This window comes from Dermacentor andersoni, chromosome 3 (genome assembly GCF_023375885.2).
Source record: "Dermacentor andersoni chromosome 3, qqDerAnde1_hic_scaffold, whole genome shotgun sequence".
In the NCBI taxonomy this organism is placed as follows: Eukaryota; Metazoa; Arthropoda; class Arachnida; order Ixodida; family Ixodidae; genus Dermacentor; species Dermacentor andersoni.
In genome coordinates, this window is record NC_092816.1 from 131,250,984 (window position 1) to 131,278,194 (window position 27,211).

The window sequence follows — 27,211 nt, forward strand, 5'->3', positions numbered from 1 at the left end:
TTTTCCACGGTAGAGCTATATATGTGAGCAATAAAGCTCTCATTGAGACAAGGTCTATATCTGGAAAGTATAATTGAATAGAGAAGACAAATGTCCCATTTAACATAACGGCCATGGTGTTGGTTAGGCATGCTTCAGTCTAGCTTCTAGTTACAAGTGCTACAAATTCGCGAGAGACGCTCTGTTGCCGACTTCAGACTTCCATACTCTCTTTATGCAGTAGGGGTGATATACAAGCGAGGCTTTCTTTTCTTTGCTGTACCGGCCGCTTATCCTTCCATGTGGCTTTGCTAGACCTTACTACGAACTTGAGCAAGTGACGTCAAGGTTTAGAGAGGTAAGCTACATTGTCAAGTCTTGTGACTTGCTGCACGAGACTGGCCCGCCTTGTGTTGGCAAGATTTGAAAGGGCTGACGTGAGCCAGGAGCAATACACCTCTTTCAAAGTTCGAGTGACAGAACGAAACAGTAAACTAATCTGATTTGCTCTCACTTGAAATACCAAGAAAACATTGCTTGAGGAGAAACTCAACTCGACGTCTAGAAACAAAATGTACTTCCAAACAAAGAGATCATGGCTAGTTTCTAAACCACCAAGGCATGCGTTAAATAGCGAGAGTACGGGAATAAAAATCGAACGCGTTATCACAACAGCCAATGACTACTAGAGTCATTGACAAACTTTGTTTCCTGACTTTTTAGAAGTGTACTAACTATTGTATGCAGTAACAAATGATTTTTTTTTTCAATGTTTAAATATTTGACTGCCGTAAGCATCCATCAATAAATCGATTGTTTATGACTGCCAACGACGAGAAGTGCATAACTTTGTCAGTACTACAAGTCTGGCGGAGAGTCCCGCGAAAAGGCAGTTGCCTTCTTGTAAAGAAATGATAAAAAAATGCTCTTTGCATACGTAAGTTTTCCTAACTATTTTCAATGAAGTCAATAATGCTAACGATGCATAAGCTTTGAATATTCTATGATGGTTAACTTTGTACGTTGCAGGCACAGGCTGTGGAGGATCGATCACTTCTTTCACCGTGTTGATATGTTGTACTTTGAAAAGTGCAGAGCTACGCCTACCGCCTGTAAGTACATCGGGTGGGCCGCATTGGGATTAGCTGGGCCCCTAGTTTTTTCGGCCACCGCCTCAAATTTCGGCTTGCGAGGAAGTCTGCTTATCGGTGCTGCAATAGCGCTGAATGCCCTGCCACTGGAGATGTTCCTCCACTATCCACGCGTCCTGTCGTATCGAAGTTCGTGCGATGCACTATGCGCAACCAATGGTCAAAGACGATGCAATCACAAATCTTATGATAGGAAACAGCAAAGATGCCCGGGAAGCTCAGAATGATTTAAGACCTCACGGTCAGTTTGCGCAGTGCAGTAAAATTTGTTTTCACGCACTGAAAACACAGTCATTTCACGCATTGAAGCACAGAAGTAACGGCAACGCCAATGTATTTCTCTGCAATGTTCGGGAACTTATATATCGAAACAGGTGTCGTCCTGAGAACTCGTTCCAAGTGGCCTTGCAAAGTCCACTGCTCGAATTTGTAAATTGCATTGTGGGTCATAACATAATTAGCTAAAAGCTAACTAGTGAATTTCTTCTAGTCAGTCGATTTCCCATTTCAATTCTTTTGCAAGTAGTGTCCGCCGCTTCGAGTAGACCGGCTCATAAACTAGAATTGAGCTATCCTACAACAGGCAACCTTTAAAAAATTTGAAAGTATTCGCTAAAACACCCTGTATAAATGCGGCTACCGCATTTCGCCAGCGTTCTTTCACTATGTTCCCGAAAACTTCTAACGCTATGGCACTAGCGCTGTAATAGAAACACTCGTCACCGTCATCCACAGAGACGACTGCACAGACAAGGAGACATCAACCCTGCTGTAAGGAAGCATACGTGCAGCCGTACAGGCGCAAACTGCATGACGAGTTGCGCAGGCACCGCAATGTTGCCCCACGCTTTGTGCCCGCCGCGAGCATCTTGTGCACGGACCCAAACTCCACCTTGAAGAGGAGGTTTTAGCTCGGGGGATCCTTTATAAATACAGGGTAACGGGAAATCACTTTTCTAGGAAGCAAAGGCATAATATTTCATGAGCCTTGTTGAATCTAAATGAAAAGAAATGAGAATCTAGTGACTGTTTGAAGCAGTTTTTCGATTTAGGCAGTGGATTTTTGGATCAAAGTTGTTGAAGATCGCAAAATTTCAGGAAACGATACTATGAAGTTCACAACACTAACTCAGTAATGTAGAAGGACATCCCTGTTACGTAAACAGCACCTAATAACACATCCAAAGCTAATCAAGTTAGTATATCAGTTATATCTTAAATGGACCTGTTACACTCTTTACAAAGCTTTTTCAAACTTACTCCTCAGAAATTAGTGGTTCATATTAGAGCAATGTGTATTACATCAACTTTGCATACTTCAGATGTTTTAACAGTTGCAGTATACAGAACTGCGACATTTTTTTTTGGTGCAGAGTTACACGATTGCAAACTACGCGATTCTATTTTCCTTGAAACTTAACCATTTCCGGAAATTTTTGCAAGAAAATGCAGGACCTAAGTAATGACGCCGCTTACTACAGCCACTGAAATTGAAATTTCTCACTTGAATACAACGAATGTTATTGAAATTGGTTAAGGGGTTGTTTTATAAAAGCGTTTCCGCGTTTTGCATGCTTATAGATAGGCAGCATCGGAGTTGGCCCGATGCTAGAGCTTCCACGCAAGTTCAGTCACGAAGCTTCTCTGTAGAAATCGAAAACATATAAATGGCAGGATGTGCCCACCAAGAAGGCTCAGCAGTTTTTTCGGTGCTTCGCTGAGAGCTTCTTTTAATGAAGCGAGCTTTAAATGCCTCCAGTGGTTTATGACATTAACTGAAATTTTGAAACTCGGAATTGAGTCACATTGGATCCCGCGATAGCATGCTGGCAAAATTTACGTCATATAGAATTCGTGTTAAAATATAGGCTTACTGATAAATATCTTTTACATAGACCCGTGAACAATGAAGCTTCAACTAGCCTTTCAAAAACTCATGTCGCTGATGGGGAAAAAAGCAAGATTTTTTAAAGTTCTGCATTAGGTTTCCTTTTTGTTTGGTCGTTTAATGCCGCCAACGTGTTTCTGACGCACCTCAGCAAGTGAAATGTAAGGCATGCGCAAGGGAGATGGCTCCAAATGTCCACCAACTCGTGTGAGAAGGTGAAAGTGAATCGATGTGTGCCTGCCTAAGGGGGTGACATCGTTTGAGAAGAGAGTCAGATCACGGGTTAACGGCAAAGCGTTCCTTAACTCACTATGGACATTCACGTGTAGAGATTATATAGTCAGCCGGAATTAGCTCCCATCCCGTTTACCAACTTATTCAAGTACGCCTAGAGTGACAATTTAAATAAATGATTTTGTCTCTCTTTTTCTGACGCAGGATTCTTATGAGACACGCTCGGCTCGTACGACAACTCCTACCGGATGCTGGGAGGAGTGAATATTTGCATCGCGGCTCTGCTGTTCGTTCTCGTGTAGCTCGACAAGATTCGGCGAAAATCTTGCGAGCTGCCCGGGGCAGCAACGGGATGCTTAAGTGAGCCCGTTGGTGCAAATCAGTGACAAAAATTTTTCAATCCATTAGCACTAGTAAGACACTTCGATCCCATACATTCCTGTGGCCTACTACCTATCTATCTGTGAATGGATGTCTCTAACCATTTGCTCGCCTACATGAGTCACTGGGTCGGCCGCGGTCAAATGGGTACCGCATCGATCGGCTGAGCTTCGGGAACAGGGTTCGAAACCAACTATCGAACTAACTTTGGTCACTGAGTATGTGGAAGTGTGTGCATATGTGCCGCTCTTCAATGAACCTCTTTGATGCCGACATGGGTCACTGTAGATGCGGGACAAGGTAGGTGCCGCTGTTCAATGAAACTCCTCTTTGATGCCAACTCGGGTCAATCGGTATGCGCCAGTATGGACGTAAGTTGCATGCCAGTAGTATACCAGTAGGCATGTGCCAGCAGGTGTCTTCAACTTGCACCCAAATCTACATACACGAGCGGTTATGTTTTTTTCTCATATTGCTCACCGTCAAAAAACAACGCGGGGAACGTCAGCCGCCGCATCGCCGACCTCTCGTTCAGCAGCACCATGCTATTGCCACTGAACCACGGTGGCGGGTAGCTGGCTGGGTTATACCGGCATTATTGCTATCCACTATCCTGTTAGGGGGGCAAGCGCCGTTCAGTCAGTGTGCAGCCCCTATACACTGGCTTCACAGCCGTCACTCTTCGATCAGCGATCGCACACCTAGCGGCAGCTGCCTGCCTAAGCCACACTCCTGCGAGAGAGTTATGACTATTAAAGAAATATGGAAGGGGCTGTGATTTAGTGATCGATTATATTGTTATCCAAAATATAGGGAGAACGCACGTGCGCCATAGCTTATACTCTAAATACACGCACCATAGCGGTGCTAAGCACTTCTGAGCTAGGTATTGGGTTATCCCTGTAATACCAGGCTCAAAGCGTCGTGAACGAACGTAAGAGGAAGGAAAAAGTGTCCAAATTTATGTGCGTTCGAACAATGAATATTGCTGCTCTTAATCGGGTTCCTACCTCTCTTGAAAGAATAAAAAAAATAAGAAAATTGCGTTATTGGTTTGCTGTACGAGTTCACAAATCTAAGGATATCGCATACAAGTATAAAATTCCTTTATGCGTGCTCGAAATGAAATCTAACTTCCCAACGCAGCACGTGATAACGAATGCCAGCCACAGAATTTAAACTTTAAAGGAACACGAACGACGTTTCGGTTCCTGTACGGGGAGCCTTGTTAACAATCATAGCGAAGGAGCCGACAAGGTTGAGAACCCTTGTTCACAATCCACTCGAGTAAACAACCGCGTCCTCGTCGTCTTCTCGCATCTAAAAAAAGGAAAAACGCGCTTTTGATAGTTATTACGTTCTGAAGATCATTTTAACGGGTCACAATAAAGGTAGCTCAGTATAAAAAATAATTATTTTCTGTTTCAGAAATCCGAAGGGCAGATTAAACAATGAGCAACGCGCTCCTCGTCGTCTTCACCCGTCCACTCATTCCAGTCATCGTTTGCTCAAGATCACGCGTATGACGGGTCAGCGAAGCAGATTAAGGAAAGCGGACCGCACATGAAATATTATCGTTCTCAGAAATGTTCATTGCGTTACATGCCATTTTATACCCGCAAATTTGGTTTGTCGTTGCAAACCATGTGTTTGCATCATTATTATATTTTACGAGCTAGCTGATATATATGGTGATCGATTAGAGATGCAGCGCACAGCAAGAAGCCACGGAGAGTGATAACGCCATATGAAATGAACTGGGTCATTTATAACATACAGCAGGGTATGAGGGACGCCGTAACGGGAGACTCACGTTTAATTTTGATCAGCTGCGGCTCTTTCAAGGTCACTGATGGGACTATACCTTAATTTTCTGGCACGAGCAGCGGCGGGGGTAGGCACTGTACGGGTTGTAGTCGGGTATGTAAAAATGTGGTAGCTGGCCCATCCCGTCGTCCAACTCACCAACGCTTAGGCCGTGGTTGTAGGGAGGAACTTGCTCTCATCGAGAACTAGGAGTATGGGATTCATTTACAATATTTACATTACAACAAGGGATACATTTCAACTGTCTAGCATGACTCCCACATGGAGCACGAAAGACGAAGCACCAAGCACGAAGCACACGAGTCCCTCGAACAGCTGAAAACCGGCTGCTTAGAAACCCTCTGTGCTGCCTAGATCCCTAGGGGAGGGAAAACTGCCTTCCAGTCGGATGCGTCCACAGTCGGAGGCGTAGCCGAGCCGCCTTTGAAGGGGAGGGTTCACACCCACATCCGCATATTGGATTCACAGAACACACCGAGCGAAGTGGGTCCTCGTAGACATGGGTTGTCGCGCTTGACCACAGCCGGAGCCTCTTGATTCCATAGCTGACTCCTCAGGTAGCCGCCGCGACTGTCAGTCGACTGTGACGAATTCTGGGGACCGTGAAAACACACTGCAAAACACCCTTTTCCAGGAGTTCTCTTGCTCCAAGTAGACCGTGAAGGCGACAGCGAATCAACTGACAATACTCGGACCGCCAAACATGGCTTGCCTTGCTGGCGCCGTCGGTTCTCCGAAGGAGGCGCATTGTTGGCTTTCCAAAGCGACTCGTCGCAGCGGGCCGACAAGGGTGCGAAGGTGGCTACCCCGTAGGACGATCGAAACAGCTGCAGCAGGCTGGGTAAGGTTCGCAGGTTAGTACCCCTGCAGGCTGATCGTAAGAGCACGTAGTGATCGGCACGGATGAGCAAGGCGCTGCCAATCTTCTTGGGTGAACATGAAAATGAAGTAACGTAAGCACCGTGGATTCTCTCTGCACTGTGACGTGTGTGCTGATTTGCAATGTGCACTACGACGGACACAACACATGAGCGGATCGCATGCACTACAATCGGTGGTGGCTCAATGTAAATAGTGTTTAGAAATGAGCCATAACGAGTGCACACGACGTAGGCAATGACCAGGACGAGCAATGGAATGAAACACAAATGAAGCACATTACAGGCGCCGACATAGACACCACCTATACTTTCACATTTCTGTCGCTCATCTGCTGAGCTTATGTGCCTAGCGTGTGGCCAGCAAGATCAGGTGCTTTTAAGGCCCTTCGGAATTGCGGTGGTCGTGATAAAAAATATTGCCGAACCGAAACAGGCACCTTTTTTGGCTGGTAGCAGATGCACAACGAAAGGCGGTTAAGAATTCGCTGAATATTATTCCCTACATTTGCAGGAAATGGACAACAAACCACGCTGCACTTTGCATATGCACAGAACACCAGGGCTGCACCACTGGCATGTGCACACTCACTACATAAACCGCTGCCGTTCTCACATCACCTGCTCAACACATCTACGCTAGTCGCTTCCTATGCGCTTTGTTTTCCGCTACGATGCAGTGCTTTCACCTCTGGCTGCGTCTGTTGGAATTCTGCTTCAGTATCAGAAATGAAAAGGAAATGGTCGTGGTAAAACGACTGAGCACTACTGACAATTTTGTAGACACGTTTTTCTTAGGGCGAGTCATAAAGTAGTGGTGTTATGAAAACCATTGTGCAGAATGAGGGAGAACCATAAATACTTTTTATTACGATAGCAATTAAATGCAGGCACCCATATGAATCTCTGCAGTCACCTTTAACTTGAGGGTCAGTATACAGTCCAAGTGCAATAAAAGTCGTCGCCGCGCGCCATATGTTGTATATGCGAGTGAAAGCGTGCGAGCGCGCGCCGGCGAGCGCCGCTGAATCGCGCGTATGCGAGCGAGGAAGTGGGTAAAATCCCTTGATAATTTGAAAGTAGCGACACTCTTTGAAATCTGCCGCCGCCGCGCGACCTCCTCGCCTCCTCCTCGCCCCTTGTGCGTTCCCCCCGCGGCAACCAGTTTTGCACCCGTTTTTCTGCACGACGATTGGTCTCCCTGCCGTTACCCTTGGAAACGCGTGGATCTTGAGTTTTGCTGGTGTTTTTCTTTTTCGTTCGCGCCATTTTCCTCCTGAGCGCGGCTGGCTCAGCGCTTTAGCTCGGCGTAGCGGACGTTGCACGCCGTGTTTCCTGCTCTATGTGCTACCGCTATGCCGGGCTGTAGCGCATATAACTGCAGCAAGAAGCCTGCAGATGGTTATGCCGTTTTTATGATACCACAAGGAAAGCGTGACGGCTTGCGCAGGAAGCAGTGGCTGCATAACATTGGCCGAAAGATCTTTGTTCCGGCAAAGAACGGCGTTGTTTGCTAGGTGGGGCGTCTTATAGCTCGTAGCAAAGCATCTCGTAATGCTGAATTTTTTTTTTTTCATTCTTCCGGCCTGCTGACCAGCGTTTTTGTTGCGGGAATTTGCACGTTGCATAAAAATGCGGTTGTCCTGAGTATGCTTAATATTCTGGGGCGGCTCCATCACCTCGCACGTCGGCAACTGTTCTTATTCAGTTGGAAGTGCAGCATTATAGATTCTGCTTTACGCCATGAAAAAATTAGTGGCAAGTATACCCGTGGTATTGCAGGTGATGAGCGTTAGTTACTCAACATTGAGTTCTTTTTTTTTAAGTTTTAAGGCGAAAGCATTTAGATCTCTCTGTTTCAAGGTCGTGTTGTAAACTGGAAGAATCACGTGACCAAAGGAAGGCCAGAGGTGACCCAAAGCATGTCCACCTCTGTATAAGAGGATGATTATCCAATTAATGAATCATTTTTGACTGAAATAAGGTGGATTAGGGAGGATTAAGGTTGATTAGAGTGTATTAAGGCATATTAAGGTGGATTAGAGAGCATTAAAACGATTAAGATGCATGAATAATGATTAAGGTTGGTGGAGGTGGATCAAGGCGGATTATAGTGGATTAACGTGAGGGGTGTATGAACGGGTATTTGGACCGATTAGGGTGGATTAGGGGAAACAAAAATTAGGGCGGATTAAGGTGGATAAAGGAAGATAAAAGTCGATTAAGGTGAATTATGGTTGATAAAGGAGGATTAACACCGATTCGGATGGATTAGGGTACATTAAGCTGGATTAGGTTTGATAGAGGTGGATTAGGGTGCATTAAGGTAGATTTGGACTATTAAGCCAGATTAAGCTGGATTAAGATGCATGAATGAGGATTAAGGTGGATGGAGGTTTAAGGCGGATTATGGTGCATTAGGGTTGATAAAGGAGGATTAAGACCGTATAGGGTAGGTTAAGGTGCATTAGGGGCGATGTAGGATTATGTTGTATTAAGGTGGATTGGGAATATTAAGGTGGATGGGGGAACATTAAGGTGGATTAGGGTGGACTAAGGTGAATTAGGGTCCATTGAGTATTACGAACAATAAGTCTACACTAATCCTCCTAATGCACATTAATCCACCTTCATCGACCTTAATCCTCCCTAATCCTGCTTCATTTACTTTAATTCACCATAATCCACGGAAGTCCTCCTTTATGTACCCTAATTCACCTTCATCGACCTTAATCTACTCTAACCCTCCTTAATGCACTTTAATCCTCCTTAATCGACCCCACATTCACTTTATACCACCCTAATCCACCATAATCTTCTTTAATTCACCTTAATGCACCCTAATCCACATTCATCTACCTTAGTCCACCCTAATCTTCCTTAATCCACCCTAATCCATCTTCATTCACTTTAATTCACCCTAGCCCATCGTAATCCTCCTTATGCACCTTCATCATCAGCCTACTTACGCCCACTGCAGGGCAAAGGCCTCTCCCATACTTCTCCAACTACCCCGGTCATGTATTAATTGTGGCCATGTTGTCCCTGCAAACGTCTTAATGTCATCCGCCCACCTAACTTTCTGCCGCCCCCTGCTACGCTTCCCTTCCCTTGGAATCCAGTCCGTAACTCTTAGTGACCATCGGTTATCTTCCCTCCTCATTACATGTCCGGCCCATGCCCATTTCTTTTTCTTGATTTCAACTAAGATGTCATTAACTCGCGTTTGTTCCCTCACCCAATCTACTCTTATCCCTTAACGTTACACCTATCAATCTTCCTTCCATAGCTCGTTGCGTCGTCCTCAATTTCAGCAGAACCTTTTTTGTAAGCCTCCAGGTTTCTGCCCCATATGTGAGTACTGGTAACACACAGCTGTTGTACACTTTCCTTTTGAGGGATAGTGGCAACCTGCTGTTCATGATTTGAGAATGCCTGCCAAACGCACCCCAACCCATTCTTATTCTTCTGGTTATTTCAGTCTCATGATCCGGATCCGTGGTCACTACCTGCCCTAAGTAAATGTATTCCCTTACCACTTCCAGTGCTTCGCTACCTATCGTAAACTGCTGTTCTCTTCCGAGACTGTTAAACAATACTTTAGTTTTCTGCAGATTAATTTTCAGACCCACCCTTCTGCTTTGCCTCTCCAGGTCAGTGAGCATGCATTGCATTGGTCTCCTGAGTTACTAAGCAAGGCAATATCATCAGCGAATTGCAAGTTGCTAAGGTATTCTCCATAAACTTTTATCCCCAATTCTTCCCACTCCAGGCCTCTGAATACCTCCTGTAAACATGCTGTGAATAGCATTGGAGATATCGTATCTCCCTGTCTGACGCCTTTCTTTATAGGGATTTTGTTGCTTTCTTTGTGGAGGACTACGGTGGCTGTGGAGCCGCTATAGATATCTTCCAGTATTTTTACATATGGCTCATCTACACCCTGATTCCGTAATGCCTCCATGACTGCTGAGGTTTCGACTGAATCAAACGCTTTCTCGTTATCAATGAAAGCTATATATAAGGGTTGGTTATATTCTGCACATTTCTCTGTCACTTGATTGATAGTGTGAATATGGTCTATTGTTGAGTAGCCTTTACGGAATCCTGCCTGGTCCTTTGGTTGACAGAAGTCTAAGGTGTTCCTGATTCTATTTGCGATTACCTTAGTAAATACTTTGTAGGCAACGGACAGTAAGCTGATCGGTCTATAATTTTTCAAGTCTTTGGCGTCCCCTTTCTTATGGATTAGGATTATGTTAGCGTTCTTCCAAGATTCCGGTACGCTCGAGGTTATGAGGCATTGCGTATACAGGGTGGCCAGTTTCTCTAGAACAATCTGACCACCATTATTCAACAAATCTGCTGTTACCTGATCCTCCCCAGCTGCCTTCCCCCTTTGCATAGCTCCTAAGGCTTTCTTTACTTCTTCTGGCGTTACCTGTGGGATTTCGAAGTCCCCTAGGCTATTCTCTCTTCCACTATCGTCGTGGGTGCCACTGGTACTGTATAAATCTCTATAGAACTCCTCAGCCACTTGAACTATCTCATCCATATTAGTAACGATATTGCCGGCTTTGTCTCTTAACGCACACATCTGATTCTTGCCTATTCCTAGTTTCTTCTTCACTGTTTTTAGGCTTCCTCCGTTCCTGAGAGCCTGTTCAATTCTATCCATATTATAGTTCCTGATGTCCGCTGTCTTACGCTTGTTGATTAACTTAGAAAGTTCTGCCAGTTCTATTCTAGCTGTAGGATAAGAGGCTTTCATACATTGGCGTTTCTTGATCAGATCTTTCGTCTCCTGCGATAGCTTACTGGTTTCCTGTCTAACGGCGTTACCACCGACTTCTATTGCGCACTCCTTAATGATGCCCATGAGATTGTCGTTCATTGCTTCAACACTAAGGTCCTCTTTCTGAGTTAAAGCCGAATACCTGTTCTGTAGCTTGATCCGGAATTCCTCTAGTTTCCCTCTTACCGCTAACTCATTGATTGGCTTCTTGTGTACCAGTTTCTTTCGTTCCCTCCTCAAGTCTAGGCTAATTCGAGTTCTTACCATCCTGTGGTCACTGCAGCGTACCTTGCCGAGCACGTCTACATCTTGAAAGATGCCAGGGTTCGCGCAGAGTATGAAGTCGATTTCATTTCTAGTCTCACCATTCGGGCTCCTCCACGTCCACTTTCGACTAACCCGCTTGCGGAAAAAGGTATTCATTATCCGCATATTATTCTGTTCTGCAAACCCTACTAATAATTCTCCTCTGCTATTCCTAGAGCCTATGCCATATTCCCCCACTGACTTGTCTCCAGCCTGCTTCTTGCCTACCCTGGCATTGAAGTCGCCCATCAGTATAGTGTATTTTGTTTTGACTTTACGCATCGGCGATTCTACGTCTTCATAAAAGCTTTCGACTTCCTGGTCATCATGACTGCATGTAGGGGCATAGACTTGTACCACCTTCAATTTGTACCTCTTATTAAGTTTCACAACAAGACCTGCCACCCTCTCGTTAATGCTATAGAATTCCTGTATGTTACCAGCTATTTCCTTATTAATCAGGAATCCGACTCCTAGTTCTCGTCTCTCCGCTAAGCCCCGGTAACACAGTACATGCCCGCTTTTTAGCACTGTATATGCTTCTTTTGTCCTCCTAACCTCACTGAGCCCTATTATATCCCATTTACTACCCTCTAATTCCTCCAATAACACTGCTAGACTCGCCTCACTAGATAGCGTTCTAACGTTAAACGTTGCCAGGTTCAGATTCCAATGGCGGCCTGTCCGGAGCCAGGTATTCTTAGCACCCTCTGCAGCGTCACAGATCTGACCGCCGCCGTGGTCAGTTGCTTCGCGGCTGCTGGGGACTGAGGGCCGGGGTTTGATTGTTGTATTCATATAGGAGGTTGTGGCCAAGTACTGCACCAGGGTGGCCAATCCTGCTCTGGTGAGAGAGTGCGTTACCGGTTCTGGTCACCGGGATCAGGCCGCACTCCAGGCCTGTTTGTGCAATTTTCTCAACACACGGTTTTTTTTTTTTGTATTTTCCGGTGGGGAATTGCGCGGCACCGGGATTTGAATCACGGTCCTCTTGCACTGGAGACGGATACTCTACCGTCCCCGCAGGAGTTAAATTAAAAATTAATTTATGGGGTTTTACGTGACAAAACCACTTTCTGATTATGCACGCCGTAGTGAAGGACTCCGAAAATTTCGACGACCTGGGGTTCTTTAACGTGCACCTAATTCTAAGTACACGGGTGTTTTCGCATTTCGCCCCCATCGAAATGCGGCCGTCGTGGTCGGGGTCCGATCCCGCGACCTCGTGCTCAGCAGTCTAACACCATAACCACTGAGCAACCACGGCGGGTCCCGCAAGAGTTGTACGCCTCATTTAACCTACAGTGGTGCCCTATTTGATCAGTCAAGGTGGACCAATCTGAGCTCGGTTATACCGCATGGATGGCACTCGGCTAGAGAACCTGGTATTTATGACCTGCGCATGTGTGGCCACACATAATTGAGGATATATAATTTTTTTTTAGGAGGGTTTCCGTACAGTGATAAAATGAAGGAAAAGACATTAGAAAGAAAGAAGAAAAGGGGGAAAAAAGGAACATAACATGTGATTTGAACTCGTGACCCTTCAGTGTTGTCCGGAAAGGTAGCTCAGTCGGTTGGTTCGTCAAGCCACCGGTTACTTTCAAGCGCCATAGCTCCTGCTCCGAGCCTCATACTTATGTGGAAAGGGACTGATGTTGTCCGCGACAGTTGAGTGGTTGGAAGGCATAATTTCTTGAAAAAAATGGCCGCCCGAGGAACGAAAGGTAGCTCAGTCGGTTGGTTCGTCAAGCCACCGGTTACTTTTAAGCGCCGGCCGCCCGAGGAGAAGAGCGAACTCGACCGGCTTTAGAGACTAGGAAAACTGCCTCAAAATATTTAGACTTGAGGGGAAGCTTCGTGAACAAACTATAACACGGCAATCAGCACTCGAATACGACGAGAGAAATTATTGAGACGTGGAAAATTCCCTTGAAAAAAAATCTGGTTTGCGAGACAAATGCTTGTATGTATTGAACCTCTTAAAAGATGAGGGGGGAAATATGCGCTCACCGAGAGGGCATCGTCAGCACGAGACCACCACCAGGCACCTTGCAGAGATGTGGAGAGCTTCGCGGCCGGAACGAAGCCTCCCCTCTCCGCCGGCCAAGAGTGGAAAACGCGCTTTCCGATCGCTCAAGGTTGCGCGGGCATAGTACAGCTCTAGCGTCTAGGAAAAGCTTAAACAGGTGCGAGGGCGGCACGTATAGCGTGGGAAGCTAGCCGCCAGAATAGCTATCTCAAGTACTGCTGCTGGCGAGGGCGAAATACCTTCGTGTAATTATAAAAACCCTAATAGGGCTTCTTTCAAAGAAAAAAAAAGTAAAAGAAGGAAACGGCTCAGAAGGCTATACTACGAGAGCTATGACTGATACATTTCTATATATATGTATTCATCTCATCTATGGGATCGCATGCGCGCGCTGTTGCTTTGTCTCTGCGTGTAGTAGTTAAGAGAGCCAGTTTAAGGGCGGAGAAGAAGGAACTAGAGGAAAGCAATATTGCAGCGCCGTGGTTTTAAAGCGCAACCGTGGTAGGGAAACGGAAGGCGATATAAGCATGCCTGTCCATGATACGCACACGACAAACTGCCTTACAATATTTAGACTTGAGGGGAAGCTTCGTTAACAAACTGTAACACGGCAATCAGCACTCGAATATAATTATAACCCTAATAATAATTGTAAACATTCATCTCATCTATAGGATCTAATGCGCGCGCTGTTGCCTTGTCTCTGCGTGTAGTAGTTAAGAGAGCCAGTTTAAGGGCGGAGAAGTGGGAAGGAAAGGAAAGTCTCTGAAGCAAACTTGCAGCGCCGTGGTTTTAAAGCGCAACCATGGTAGAGAAACGGAAGGCGATATAAGTGTGCGTGGTCATGATACGCACACGACAAACTGCCTTAAAATATTTAGACTTGAGGGAAAGCTTCGTTAACAAACTATAACACGGCAATCAGCACTCGAATACGACGAGAGAAATTATTGAGACGTGGAAAATTCCCTTGAAAAAAATCTGGTTTGCGAGACAAATGCTTGTATATATTGAACCTCTTAAAAGATGAGGGGGGAAATATGCGCTCACCGAGAGGGCATCGTCAGCACGAGACCACCACCAGGCACCTTATGCACCTTAGTACTTCTTAATTCACCCTAATCCACCATAATCATCCTTAATGCACCTCAACCCACCCTAATCCTCCCCAATGCACCTTAATCCACCTTCATTCACCCTAATCGACCTTCATCGACTTTAATCCGCCTTAATACACCTTAATCCTCCTTAATACAACCGAATTCATCTTAATCCAATCACTAATCAATCATTACTTTGCTAATCATTAATCATCTCTTATACGCGGCTGCACATGCTTTGGTTCGCTTCCCGCCTTCCTTCGATCACGTGATATTTTCTGTAGCTCACAACGGGACCTAGAAACAGAGGTCTAAGGCTATCGCCTAATAAGGCGCACACAAAGGGATGTGTTACAAGCAATACCAGATCGGACGCACAAAGTAAGGCATCTGATCATGCGGCAGAAAAAAACGGCCGTGGCTTAGCTTGGTTAAGCCTGGTGATTGGGAAGCAATAGTGTGATATTCTCGGATCAGCTGGTAGAATGGCTGGTGGTAGTCTTGGGTTATGCTAGTGTTACGGCTTACAGTGAATCATCTAAGAGGAAGTCATCCGTCGAATCCGTGTATGCCGACAAACATTTCCCTCACCAGCGTGCCCATTACAAAATCTTCCAGTATCGATTGGCCGACGGTGCGGTAACACTCCATTTTCTCCGCGTCGTAAGATATGCCCACTCGGTGCTTGCAGTAGCGTTCGTTAAAGTACGGTAGCGTTACGCCGTAATAAATGTTGGGGTTATTGTCCCCGTCCAAAATGCGATACAGTTTGTTGTATACAGAGGAGGTTGCACGTTGTCGCCGAGCTGCATAGTGGGCACGCCGCTTAGAAAGTCGTTCTTCTCGTTCTTCTTCCGTCTCCGTAGCTCGCTGATGCTTCCTTTTTGCATTCTGCCGAGCTGTCTTGTTCGTAGGCACCATCGTAACATCTGGCTGTATGACTGCCTTGGCGAGAGGAGCGGAGCTGTGTTATACAGCTGGTGTGGCGTCACTCTGACCGTAGCGCCCCTGGTGAGAGGAGCGGGAGTTAGGCCGCCGTTGGTGGCTACCGCCTCGCCTCGCGACGGCGTGAGATGGGGCCCCGTTCTTACACAGCTGGTGTGACGTCACTCTAGGTCACGTGGTGTGACGTCACGCAGCGAGGTCACGCTGAAGCCATGGTGCCTACCACCGCCTCGCCACGGAACGGGCTGAAGTGCGACCTAAAGTAGTATTGCTTCGCAATAAAATTGTCTGGAGTCTAGAACTCGCCTCAAAGCTACTTTTACATCGGTATACCCCGTTAATACGGCTTTAAGAAAAAACCAACCTCCTCGTAGACGTTGCTCCAGCATTATCGATACTGTTGTTAGCATTTCGGAAGATTTTCAACCCCACTGGGGCGCGCAACTGGCCCATAATCCTGCGGCCCGTCCGCGGGAGCCCAGGAGGAAAAGCGCGCCGTGCGCAGCCGGTGGGAGAGGAGAATTGAGGAGGAAAGCGCCATGAGGAGGAGAGTGTCGCTACTTTCAAATTATCAACGGGCTTTAGAAGTGGGGCCGTAAGCGCGCCCTCTGTTGTCGCGTACGTGGCACGGGGGTGAGGCGAGAGAGGCGTTCTTCTTTGGTGCCTGCTGCTTACGGCGCGGCCGTGCGGACGCCGTACTTTCAAAGCGATATGCCACCTGGCCAAAGTGCGCGCACGAGAGGACCTCATCTTCAGTGCGATCTGCGATGATTGGAGAGTGCGCGTAGTGCCGGCAGCTTCGTGTGTATTGTGCTGTGTGTGTGTGTGTGTGTGTGTGCGTGTGCGTGTGCGTGTGCGTGTGTGTGTGTGTGTGTGTGTGTGTGTGTGTGTGTGTGTGTGTGTGTGTGTGTGTGTGTGTGTGTGTGTGTGTGTGTGTGTGTGTGTGCACGACCTTCTGAGTGCGCGCGTAGCCTTTTTATTGCACATGTCGGCAGAGCGCCGGATGTTTTGGCTGCCAGTGGTGATGATAACGGTGCCTAGACCGCTACGAAACAGGTCGTACAGCTGCGCGGGAGATGATCCAGCCAAGCTACGCGGCAAACATGTACATTGCCTGTGATTCAGTGGATGGTGATGGTGGACAGTGATGTGCTCGCTCGAGTCTTTTATTCTGTGATATGAAATTTGCCTGTGCGCCTCACGCAACTTTCCCGCACTTTATGAAAGAAGCAGCATCATATCGCTAAGTGTTTAGAATGAAGAGCTTCTTTGACTACGCAACAAGGCCCGCGCCGTGTACATAGGTCTGAGTCAACTAACGGACACTGCAATCAAGAAAGTATTGGAGCATAGGCGCTGGCTTAACAGGAGGTATGATGGAAAATCTTCTGTGTCGCATTGGAGTTCACCGATACCTCGAACCGAGATGCTTTAGGGCTCACTAGAGCCTTGTACCTTTGCTGGATAGTCCCCAGAGTACGTATCGTTGACGGAAGGCGAGGGCAGCAGTCTGAGCTGCCCTCGCCTGCAGGCGCTCGTTGTTACCGCATCACCTGCATTGATCTTCCTTTCACTGTTGCAAGTCGGTGGCGCTTTTCCCCAAAGGCCCCTGTTTCTAGACGTTCCGAAAGTCCCAAGACGATGGCGATTCCTCCCCAGGACAGCTGCTGGAGTATACCGCTAGTGGCTATGTGTGGGACCTTCTTCCTCTTTATGACAAAGTCCAGCATGGGCTATTTGTACGTGCTCTTCATGGAAAAATTTTGCATCAGTCGGGAGATGGCTTCCTGGCCAGAAAGCATCGTCATGCTCACACAGCACCTTGGCGGTAAGGAATAAAATAATGTATTCTGTTGTTCCTTGCTTATAAACCAATTTGTTCCTGATATAAACGCCGCCAGAGTTACCTCGCGTTTGCACTCAAATTAACGACAGAGTATGGAAAAAGACTTGTGACAGGTGCTAATCGAAAGATTAAATTATGGGGTTTTACGTGCTAAAATCACGATATGATTATGAGGCACAACGTAGTAGGGGACTGCGGATCAATTTTGGCCACTTGGGGTTCTTTAACGTGCACCTAAATCCAGTTACACTGGTGTTTTTGCCTTCCACCGGCATAGAAATGCGGCCGCCTTGGCCGGAATTTTATCCTGCTACCTCACGCTTAGCAGCGCAACACAAAAGCAACTAAGCAACTACGGCGGATGTGACTGCTGTTGTACATTGAATGCGTGCGAAGTCAAAGGCAATTTTTGAACAGCGTTTGACGCTATATGTAATTTAAATGCAAGCACCTAGGAGGGCGTTCAATACCTTTAGTTTAACGTACGGGAACGTAATGGTAAAGAAGACAATAGAACACAGTGCGCCGTCTCGTACCCCGTGCCAAGCATATCCAAGCCAAGGCAATCAATTAGCCACCATCTTGTTGTTTCTCTGCAGACGCCTGTCGTTAGGCCTACGGGCGACGGAGTAGCCAAACGACCCACTTTCAATCCAAACGATGAGACATCACCACTGCAGGAAGCACCGTCGCCATCGCCTATCTCGCGACTAGTTCGCCCATTCAGCTGAGCTTTCGTTACTGCCGGTGCGTTTCTGACTGCTGCTCGACGACCTCAATCAACCTCGTCACGATAAATTTAGATATACACGAGGTCGCTGAATGCCGCTGTGACCTCGTCCGTCCCTGCTATTACTCAGAGCAATTGTTGGAGGTGCGGGGTACGCCCACCAGTCATGGAACTTCGGCGCAGTACTTTGCCCTCAATGTTCATGATTGCCGCAAAACCCGCCTGCACTCCCAGCAACCTCGTCGCCTTCTGTGCCCTGCCCGGGTGCATCACGTCAGCCGGGCGTCGCCATTTTAGCGAAACAAAACCTAATGACTCGTCTTCTACGAAAGAATGAGCATCCGCAACAAATGGTATAATGCTATCAATCTGAACAACGACATTTTTTATGAGTGATGTTTGAAGCGCGAAAAGTCATCAGCTAAGTTTTATCGGCGAAATGACGGCCAATGACTCCCTCTGTGCATCCTCACCCGTCCCTTAAGTATTCCTCACGCAGGCCTCTTTGCACATATGGAAACGTTTTTGCTATTCTCAGCGTCAGAGCACAGCTGTTTTGCGTTTCTATACGTGAGAATCCCCAGTCAGCCTACTCGGCGAGATACCCGACAGCAGCGAAAGACGCTAATGAGTGAGAGTTGGTAAAAAAAGAAAAGCTTCCCAATAATAAAATGGATGCCTCGTGCTTACAGTCAAAATTGGACCCAGGGTCCTCGACGCGGTGGTCGAACCCGCGGGCGCGTATCTGGGGACGAGCAAGGTGAGGAAAACTACTTGTGCGGAAGGCAGTCTCCGTCACGTGGGCGCTTCGCCAAACGTTTCAGTCCGTGCTCACCGGACGTAACTTGTGCACTCCGTCACTTATGCAAAAGTCTCGCCCAACGCATCGCATCAGGTTTTCCTTTACATCTTTAAAACACGGTAATGAAATGCTGACTTTACAATAGCTCCAATTCACGAAATATGAGGGGAAGGCTGCGCATGTGGGGTGTGATCTCGTACGCGTTCCAAAATCGAATGGAAGCGGTCCATTCTTTACGTCACGAAATAGGCAGTCCGTTCCGTTGCGTTCGTCCTATAGCAGACGACACGGACTGATTGACAGCAGATATCACATCACAATAGACGTCATGGCGTTCGTCACGGTTAAAATTGACCAATCGTGTGTGGCTTGGTGGAACGGACCGCCTCCGTTCTATTTTGGAACGAGTACAAGATCGCACCGGTGGTTTCGGAAGCTGCTGTTATCCTGGTACCAGTGGATGACACGCAGATGTGGCCAAATTCACAAAACGCTTCGTTCGTAAGTGCGCCTCACCATTGGTCGGCCATCTATGCTAATAATGTGTGCACTATAACGATCACCTCTTACGAACACTTCTAGACAAAAAATATTTTCTTACATACTTGGGCGATTTGTTTTTTTTTTTTTTCACTCTTGCTGGTTGAATTCGGAAATGTCTCTCATATTGGCTGGGTTATTGCCCTCAAGTTTGGTCAGCCAGGGTAACGGTAACTCTAAAACTGAGCCAATTAGATTAGCTCTGGTAGTGCTTTATGCGCTCATCTGCAGGCGTAAACCAATGCGATCAGGGCTCTTTTATTTTCATACGGCTGTTGTCCTCACCTCAGGATTCGTGGTCACTGTGCTGCACAGCAGGCTTCCCATCTACTACGTGGCACTCACGTCGTCTTCTCTCTGCTGCGCTGGCCTCCTGGGCGCCGCATTCGCACCAGACATTAAATGGATGATTGCGATGCTCGGCGCAATCTACGGTGAGTACGATACACAATTGGTCCCCCAATTTGCTGTCCTATAGGTTACACAAAACCACAAAGTAGGCCGCCAAATGCGTATTATTCTTAGCGCTGCGTTGGCGACTTTTGTGTGTGTGTCTTTTCTGTTTGTGCCAGCTCTGCTAATCTGACGTCCTGTGCTGTCTGATCTGCTCGCCATTCCTGCGCATTCTACATCGAGAGCTATAATTGCAGACTTCAGCTTTGCGTAAGGTATTGCGCAGCTACCGCATAATGTTAGAATAGTTATGAGCCAGTAAGGTGCTAGTCAACGAAGTGTATACACCAGAACACCGTGAATTCAAAGCGCGCCGCCATATTGATGAGCGCCGGTCGCGCCATCTATCCCAAGCGCCGCGAAGTAGCAGGCCTGGGCTGCCACGCCGGGAGATGCGACCCGGCACGACAGCGAAACTTGGGCTTTTTAGCTGGGCGGAAGGCATGTTTCGCGTTTTTTCTAGCCAGTCATTTTCGCTGTCTCGATTCAATCAAACTTCAAGACCTCATGCAAGTCCGCAATGGCCACACTGAGTGATGTGCAGACTGCAGAAGCGAATACATCGGGTAACCACGTAAGCACGTAACCTGTGAAGGATTTTACAGCACTATGTTGGTGCCACATTTTATTAAAGCACGCAGAACATTGTCCTCTGCACTTTCAGTTTGGTCTTGTTTGTCATGGTCACTACTGCTTTGGCCGCGTTTGGCAACCAACTGGCGAGGTCGTTTGACTGCCTGATTAGCAGATGCCTGCCCTTCACCACCTGCAAATTGAAAACAATATATATGTTATAGTAAGAAGGGCTGTAGTTCTTTCCCATGCCATCACTGTTGCGAAGACATAAAGTCCTCTCAAAATGAAATAGAAAATGCACCAGGCCAATTGTATCGTGCAACCCCTTAAGAGTACAACATTAAGAACACAAGCCTACAGTACTCGAACAAGCAGCATGTGATGCTAAACCTGCACTCATTGGAAAATGAGGAACTACAGTAGTTTTAATGTTCAACTACATGTGCAGTCAAAGCCCATATAACAGGGCGAGCATGACGGATGCAGGTTTTGTACAGTTGCACAAACCATGACAGGGCACATAAAATTACCATCCCTACTTAAAGCTGCATCATCAGGGAAGCCTTTGGTACAAGACAACAACCGCACCTGCAATCCAAAAAATTAGCCCCACCAACTGCAGCTACCTGGTATCAGACTTGTTTCGCTTGTGCGAGGCCATATCGGATTGTTAGCGCTCCCTTAGAAAACAGTAAAAGAAACTGGTGAGAACGAGAAAAATTTTGTTACAAAATACAACAATAATTAAGCACCTTATTTTCCTCGCCTTATGAACGGAAAAATTTTGCGCTTTGCCCTGTACAACAGCCCGCACGCAGTTTAGAGCTCAGGATGCTCAAATGAATTCGTTACGAATGACACCTGCAACACCAGCTCGTAAAGACTGCAGGCGCGCTGCAAGAACGCCTTCGGCGACGAGCAGTCGTTTACGTTTTTGTCGACGCATGCTACGTGACGAGCAGACTTCGTTTTACTTTCATTAGCAATTACGCTCACCAGCAGGGCAACATACTATCGTTTACAACTTGTCGTTCACGCTTAATGGTCATGCCGTGCAGCAGCTGCAAGTATCGCTAACCGCAAACTCAACTGTTCCGCTTAACCGTCGGGAGCTCTGCCTGAATGAAAACACGAAAAGGCTTGCCTTCTTGTTATAGCCAAGGCGAAGCACCGGCGCGGGATTCTGCTCTGTGGGCTTGTCCAGAAAGTGCTCGGAGCAAACCTGCGTGTTACACATTACGTTCGTAGGGCGCAAAGTTGAACGTGGCACCAAAATATACACAGATCGAATACTCACTCGTGCATTTTCACTGGGTTGGTAGTTCTTCCTATTCACTGCAGCTATCCACCGGTGGCGCAGCTTGTCATTCTTCGTTGCGGTTGGAAATCGGTGCAGGCTGAAAACACCGCACCGGCACGATTCCCTACGTGTATTGTGCTCTTCGCAAACAGCGCTAAGCAACCTGCTCCTTTTCCGCTGGTTATTTTGGCATCCAAACACGACGCAACGATGCCCAGATGACTTCTTGTACTTTGGATTCGCGTGAACGGGCACATTTCCCCACTTTGGAGTCCTAGAGCTAGCGCTAGCCATGTCTGCTGGTCGCCGGCGAACACGCTTTGGCAGCCCAGAACAAAATGGCGCTGGTCGACCGGGCAATCCGGGTGCGAGAGTATGCGTTCGATTAGCCTGGGTGCGAGGCTAGCGTGTTCTGGTCTATAGATCCTTTTATCAGAAATCCACGTACTAACGGGAAACGTCGTTAGTGCCGAACAGATTGCGGCGAGGGAAGCAAGGAAGTGTGAAGCACAGACAGATGGCTGATCCGCAATGATTGCAAACGAGAAGCTTAAGCATGCATCTGCACAACGCGCTCGAGGGAGCACGGGAAGTGATTAGAATAAGCAAAGTGCTGAAATTTGAATACACGTCAGGCAGACAGGTGCATTGCATATATCTTGTTGCATACAAAATGCAATCGCCAAGCGTTCGCAAAGAGGTATTGTTTTAAAGGAAAGCCTCCTTTCCCGCTTCCTCCAACTATGTGGGTGTTGGGTGCTGCTTCTCTTACACGATTGGCCAGCACCGGATATTCTGCCAATCGGCACCAGATAGAGTGCGAAATGAGGCAGCCCGGGGGGGGGGAGTGGGCATCTATATAGAGTAACTCGGAAGCGAGCTCCTACAAAAAGCATGCCATCCTCGGCATTCCAAGTCGTCTTGATTTTAACGCATTCATTCCATTGTGATCGTTCTTCCACTGTCATAACGTCATCATTGTTTCATCACCTTCACTACGTTATCATCATTGCGTTGTCACGCGGTCATCTTCGTTTCGCCGTGGTCACTTTGTGAGCTTTCTGCTCGAACAAAAATGATACGCCACCAACTAGTGTAATCAGTTACTTCATACCGTCTTCATACCGTCTTCAACAGAGTAGTCGCAGCAGAAGCAGCAGCAGCACTAGTCTGAACGGGAAGAAGAATAATACTAGACCCGTCATCGTCGGTGGTAGCAAAACCGCAATCACAGTATTTGAAATTATAATAATCCCGCAAGTCCACGTTCTCATTGTCGTATTTAAAAGCATTATTCTATGCGAGTACTACGGGAAACGTTGATTGGAATGCTCTGAAAAAAAAATACAGCTCTGACAAAAGCATTGCGAAAACATGTATTTTATATTGCGATCACTTTTTAGTCATTTTTAGAACGCTATTTTTGATGTGAATCATTAAATATTGGTATTCACTTTGGATTTTGCAGGTACAGGCGCAGGAGCATCTTTCATTTCTTTCACCGTGTACACAATGTTGTACTTCGACAAGTACAGAGCCACAGCCACAGCCGCCAAGTACGTCGGCTTAGCTGCATCGGGAATAGTTGGGCCCCTGTTTTTTTCGGCCGCCGTATCAAATTACGGCTTAGGAGGAAGCTTTCTTATCGGCGCAGCATTAGCTATGAATGCCTTGCCACTAGAGATCATTCTTCGCATCCCACGTCCTCTCGGATTTAGGTTTCAGTGGCGCAATATGCCGAACCTATCAGCCACTGAACACAAAACCCGAAATGTTGCGAAAGGAAGCTGCAAGGATGTACGCGAAATTCAGGAAGATTCAAACAGTGCCAGGCCAGCTTATACTGCTTCACCGTGTGGAGCGAATTTAAGTGCCCTGGCCCCAAATGTAGATCTTACTGAGGTGTTCTGCGACCACAAGATTTCTAGTGTAGGGAAGGCTTTCCAAGTGCAACCGCTGCTAGGTTGCAACACCTCTGCTGGCAATAGCCGATCTCCTAAATGTGGATCAACATGTCTTGACCGCGACGGGCGCATTTCATACGGAACATCGGCAGCTACCGTGTTGCAGTTGCCTTCAGAGTCAAGTAAAAGTATCCTGGACCAACTGGCTCTCTTCCGTCGGCTTGCCTTCTACGTGCTGCTCGTCGTGTACGTCCTCTGCGATTGGACAATATCGTTGCACACTACAACCATTGTGGACTACGGTCGTGACAAGGGATCTCCCCTCGAGAACGCAAAGTTAGTGCTCACCTACAACGCAGCTGGTCAGTTCGCCGGAAGGACGCTTTTGCCTTTCGCCTCGGACAACGTAGCTCACAGCCGGTGTCCACTGGCCATTGCGTGCTTCATCGGATCAGGCGCCTGCTTGGCATTCATGCCGTCCGTGCAAACCCTGTCTGCATTCGTCGGTCTGAACCTGGTGCTAGGAATGTGTCAGGGTTTTGCGACCTGTATCCAAAGCGTCTTGGTTAACCAGTACTGTGGAGTCGAACGGCTGCCTACGTTCTTCGGCATTCTTGGACTGACTCTGGTGCCACTGTCGTTCAGCGGGCCAACAATCATAGGTGAGTGGCAGATCACGATGAAAAGATTTCTAGACTTTTGGTATTCCTTAGCTCCTTTACTGCGAACAGCGCTCTCAGACTCGCCGCCGCAGTAGCGGCAATGTTGCTCAACACGAGGTCGCGTGTTCAACTTCCCGCCGGGCTGGCCCCATTTCGATGAGCACTAAATGCAGAAAAAAAGAACGTATGTGTATTTATTATTTTATGCTTATTAAAAAAGAAACGTAGGGTTGGCATATTTTAAACCACAGCCAGCCACTACGCCGTCCATCATAGTCCTAGGAGGGGCTTCGGGACGTTAAGCCTCATGAATCAATAACCGCGCGAGAGCTGCCCCGAAAACTTACTTAGTTGTGCGCGGTGATTCCGTAGTTTTGCCATATCAGTTGTTGGGCGGTAGCCATATTTAAGCCAAATTATAGCTATCATCATTAGCTGCAAGTTTTCTTGTAAGTGACCGCGATCAGGCTGAGTTCATTCGTCAGAGATGCAAAAGTGTTGCTTGTCTTCGTCCGAATGTTCTTGTCAAGGGTTTATGCATTATCCTAACGGCACTAGACGAGGCTTTGGAAATAATGTCCGCGTTCTTTTTGTGTCCTCGGTTCTGGAGTTTATTCGTGCTATCATCGCATCCCTTCTTTTTGTATTTCAAAGTAATTCCTTTCCATGATAGATTAAATAGCGTACGCATTGTATAACTGTCATTTATGTTATCATATCCAATCCACAATTCAATCAACTTTATTTGCTTAGTTCAAGCACAGGGCGCGCGCTGCCGTCTACCATTTCGCAATTTCATGAGAATTTCGTTGAGAAAGTTGTATGCAGTGAGTTTTTGTGTGAAAATAAGTTATATTGCACCACCATTAACTTTTTGTGTATGCTGTTGACTGTTGAGTTTTGCGTTGTTACTTACCTGTGTTCTGTTCAAAATTTATGCAGCACGATAAAATTACGTAGATATAGAACCACAGCACGAACGTCAGTTTGTGCTTGCTTCTGTACGGAGCGTCTGGGCGGTGATTTCTTTATACATGTGTTCCCCTGTCGTGGATTATGTAGTCTTATATATAAGTCGTAGAAGTTAATTATAAGTCGTAGAATTTATTGTAGCTCTTGTCATGCCCTTGTTTGGCGCCTTATCATTGCTCGGAGACGAACATGACGACAGTGTTGTGATACAGGTGGTCCAAACCTCTCGTGCTTGTTATTTCTGCGACAATGCAGCCTTGTTGAGTCTTTCCTAGTGCCATCCATTTGTAAGAACAAGAGCCCGTTTTGTTTTAGTCTTTGTGCACTTGCTGTCCAATTGCAGTTTTATCAAGTGCAGCAAATGCGTTTGCCATGCAGGTTTCTTCCGCGACACCCTGGGATCGTACGACAACCTCTACCGGATGATGGGAGCGTTGAATATTTGCATCGCGCTTCTGCTGTTCGTTCTTGTGTGGCGCGACCAGACGCGGAGAAAATCTTGCGACCTACCTACAGCAACAATGGGACATGGGAACGAATTAGGCTGTAAAGATAATTGACAAAAAGATTTTGATGTGCACGAAACGTCTATATACATTTTCTGGGAAGTCTGCATACTTTCTTGAGACACCCTGTACACTCCCGCCATAATCTTCCTCTTGTCTAAATTCTTCGAGCACTACACTTGCGGCTCGCTAAAATTTTCATGTGGAGCACAACTGGCCACTGGAAATAGGTAGTTTAGCAAATTCTGTATCTAGATTATGACTGTTATAGACGTCTCTAGAACAGCGTATGCACTTTTTATACCCAGAAAAGGCAAGTGTATAGGAATTAAGAGCTGTGTACAAGAACCTTGCACGCAATTTACAGACTCTGTAGAATAAATATTTTAGGTATCCCAAGGGAACATCAAACATCATACCTACTATAACACACGTGCGAGTAGTACCCGCACTTCTGCGCTGAAGTAGGAAGACTACGTGAATCGGTAACAATAAAGCAGAAGAAAAAGCACGCCAAGCAAACGTGCTGTGGACATTGCAATTGCTTAAAACCTATTCGTGTGACGTGAGAAAGGAAGCAGCGAAGGAAGAATAATCAGTTTAGGTTCGAGGTTGACTTCGTACCAATTTCTAATAATACACAGTAAGGCTAGGCAATGGTGTCAGTCATCTTCTTTATTCTTCCCTTCATCCCTTTCTTGTCTTAGTTAACACACCCTGTAACTTCTTCATAACGTCCCCGTACATTCCCCCCGCCCCCATTTGAAGACTCATCGCTCCTGGGATGATACATAAATACGTTCCCAATGGTTGCAAACTCGAGCGCGCCGTCATTGTTGACGTAACCAACTCTCTTGAGAACACCTTTTTTGCACTGCAGTTTGCACCAGGCGATACGGTCCCATGTACACCTGCTTCGTACCCGGAAGACCTTTTCTGACGGGTACAAAATCGTTCAGCTATATACGGGTAACCGCGTGTTGTGGCGGAAGTCGAACTGCCTCTTCATATCTTCGCGGTATCGCTGGTAGGCTTCCGCAGTATTCCGTTTCTCAGGCGATCAGCAATACCAAGCTGTTGATGAGCAGGGACACTGGTGTCTTTCCAAATGCTGCGAAATAGGGATTACAGCCAATACTCGCAGTGTGCGACCGATTGTGATGAGCTACGGTGGTCTCCAAGCAGCACTTCTATCCGCCTTTGAAACTGGGATACATGGAGATAAAGTGTTTCAAGTCTCATATGATTCTATCAGCCATGCGATTTCCTGCAGGATGGTAGGGCGTGCAGCGTCGTAAAACAACTCCACGTTCCTTTGCCCACTCTTGCAGACGCTTGCTTACAAATTCTGGTCCATTGTCTGATATTACTACTTTGGTATTCTTAAACATCTCCCGGCTCAAA

The 27,211-nt window shown here is 46.8% G+C and overlaps 1 protein-coding gene across 1 annotated transcript; it reads left to right on the forward strand.

Annotated features, from left to right (window-relative positions):
- Window positions 1-19,327: 19,327 nt before the first annotated feature.
- On the forward strand, window positions 19,328-25,875 carry LOC129383169 (monocarboxylate transporter 9-like). Its single transcript, XM_072286763.1, has 3 exons — window positions 19,328-19,868; window positions 23,232-24,329; window positions 25,680-25,875. Exons 1-3 carry the CDS (start codon window positions 19,550-19,552, stop codon window positions 25,859-25,861), a joined length of 1,599 nt encoding a protein of 532 aa, XP_072142864.1. The 5' UTR covers window positions 19,328-19,549; the 3' UTR covers window positions 25,862-25,875.
- Window positions 25,876-27,211: the final 1,336 nt, after the last annotated feature.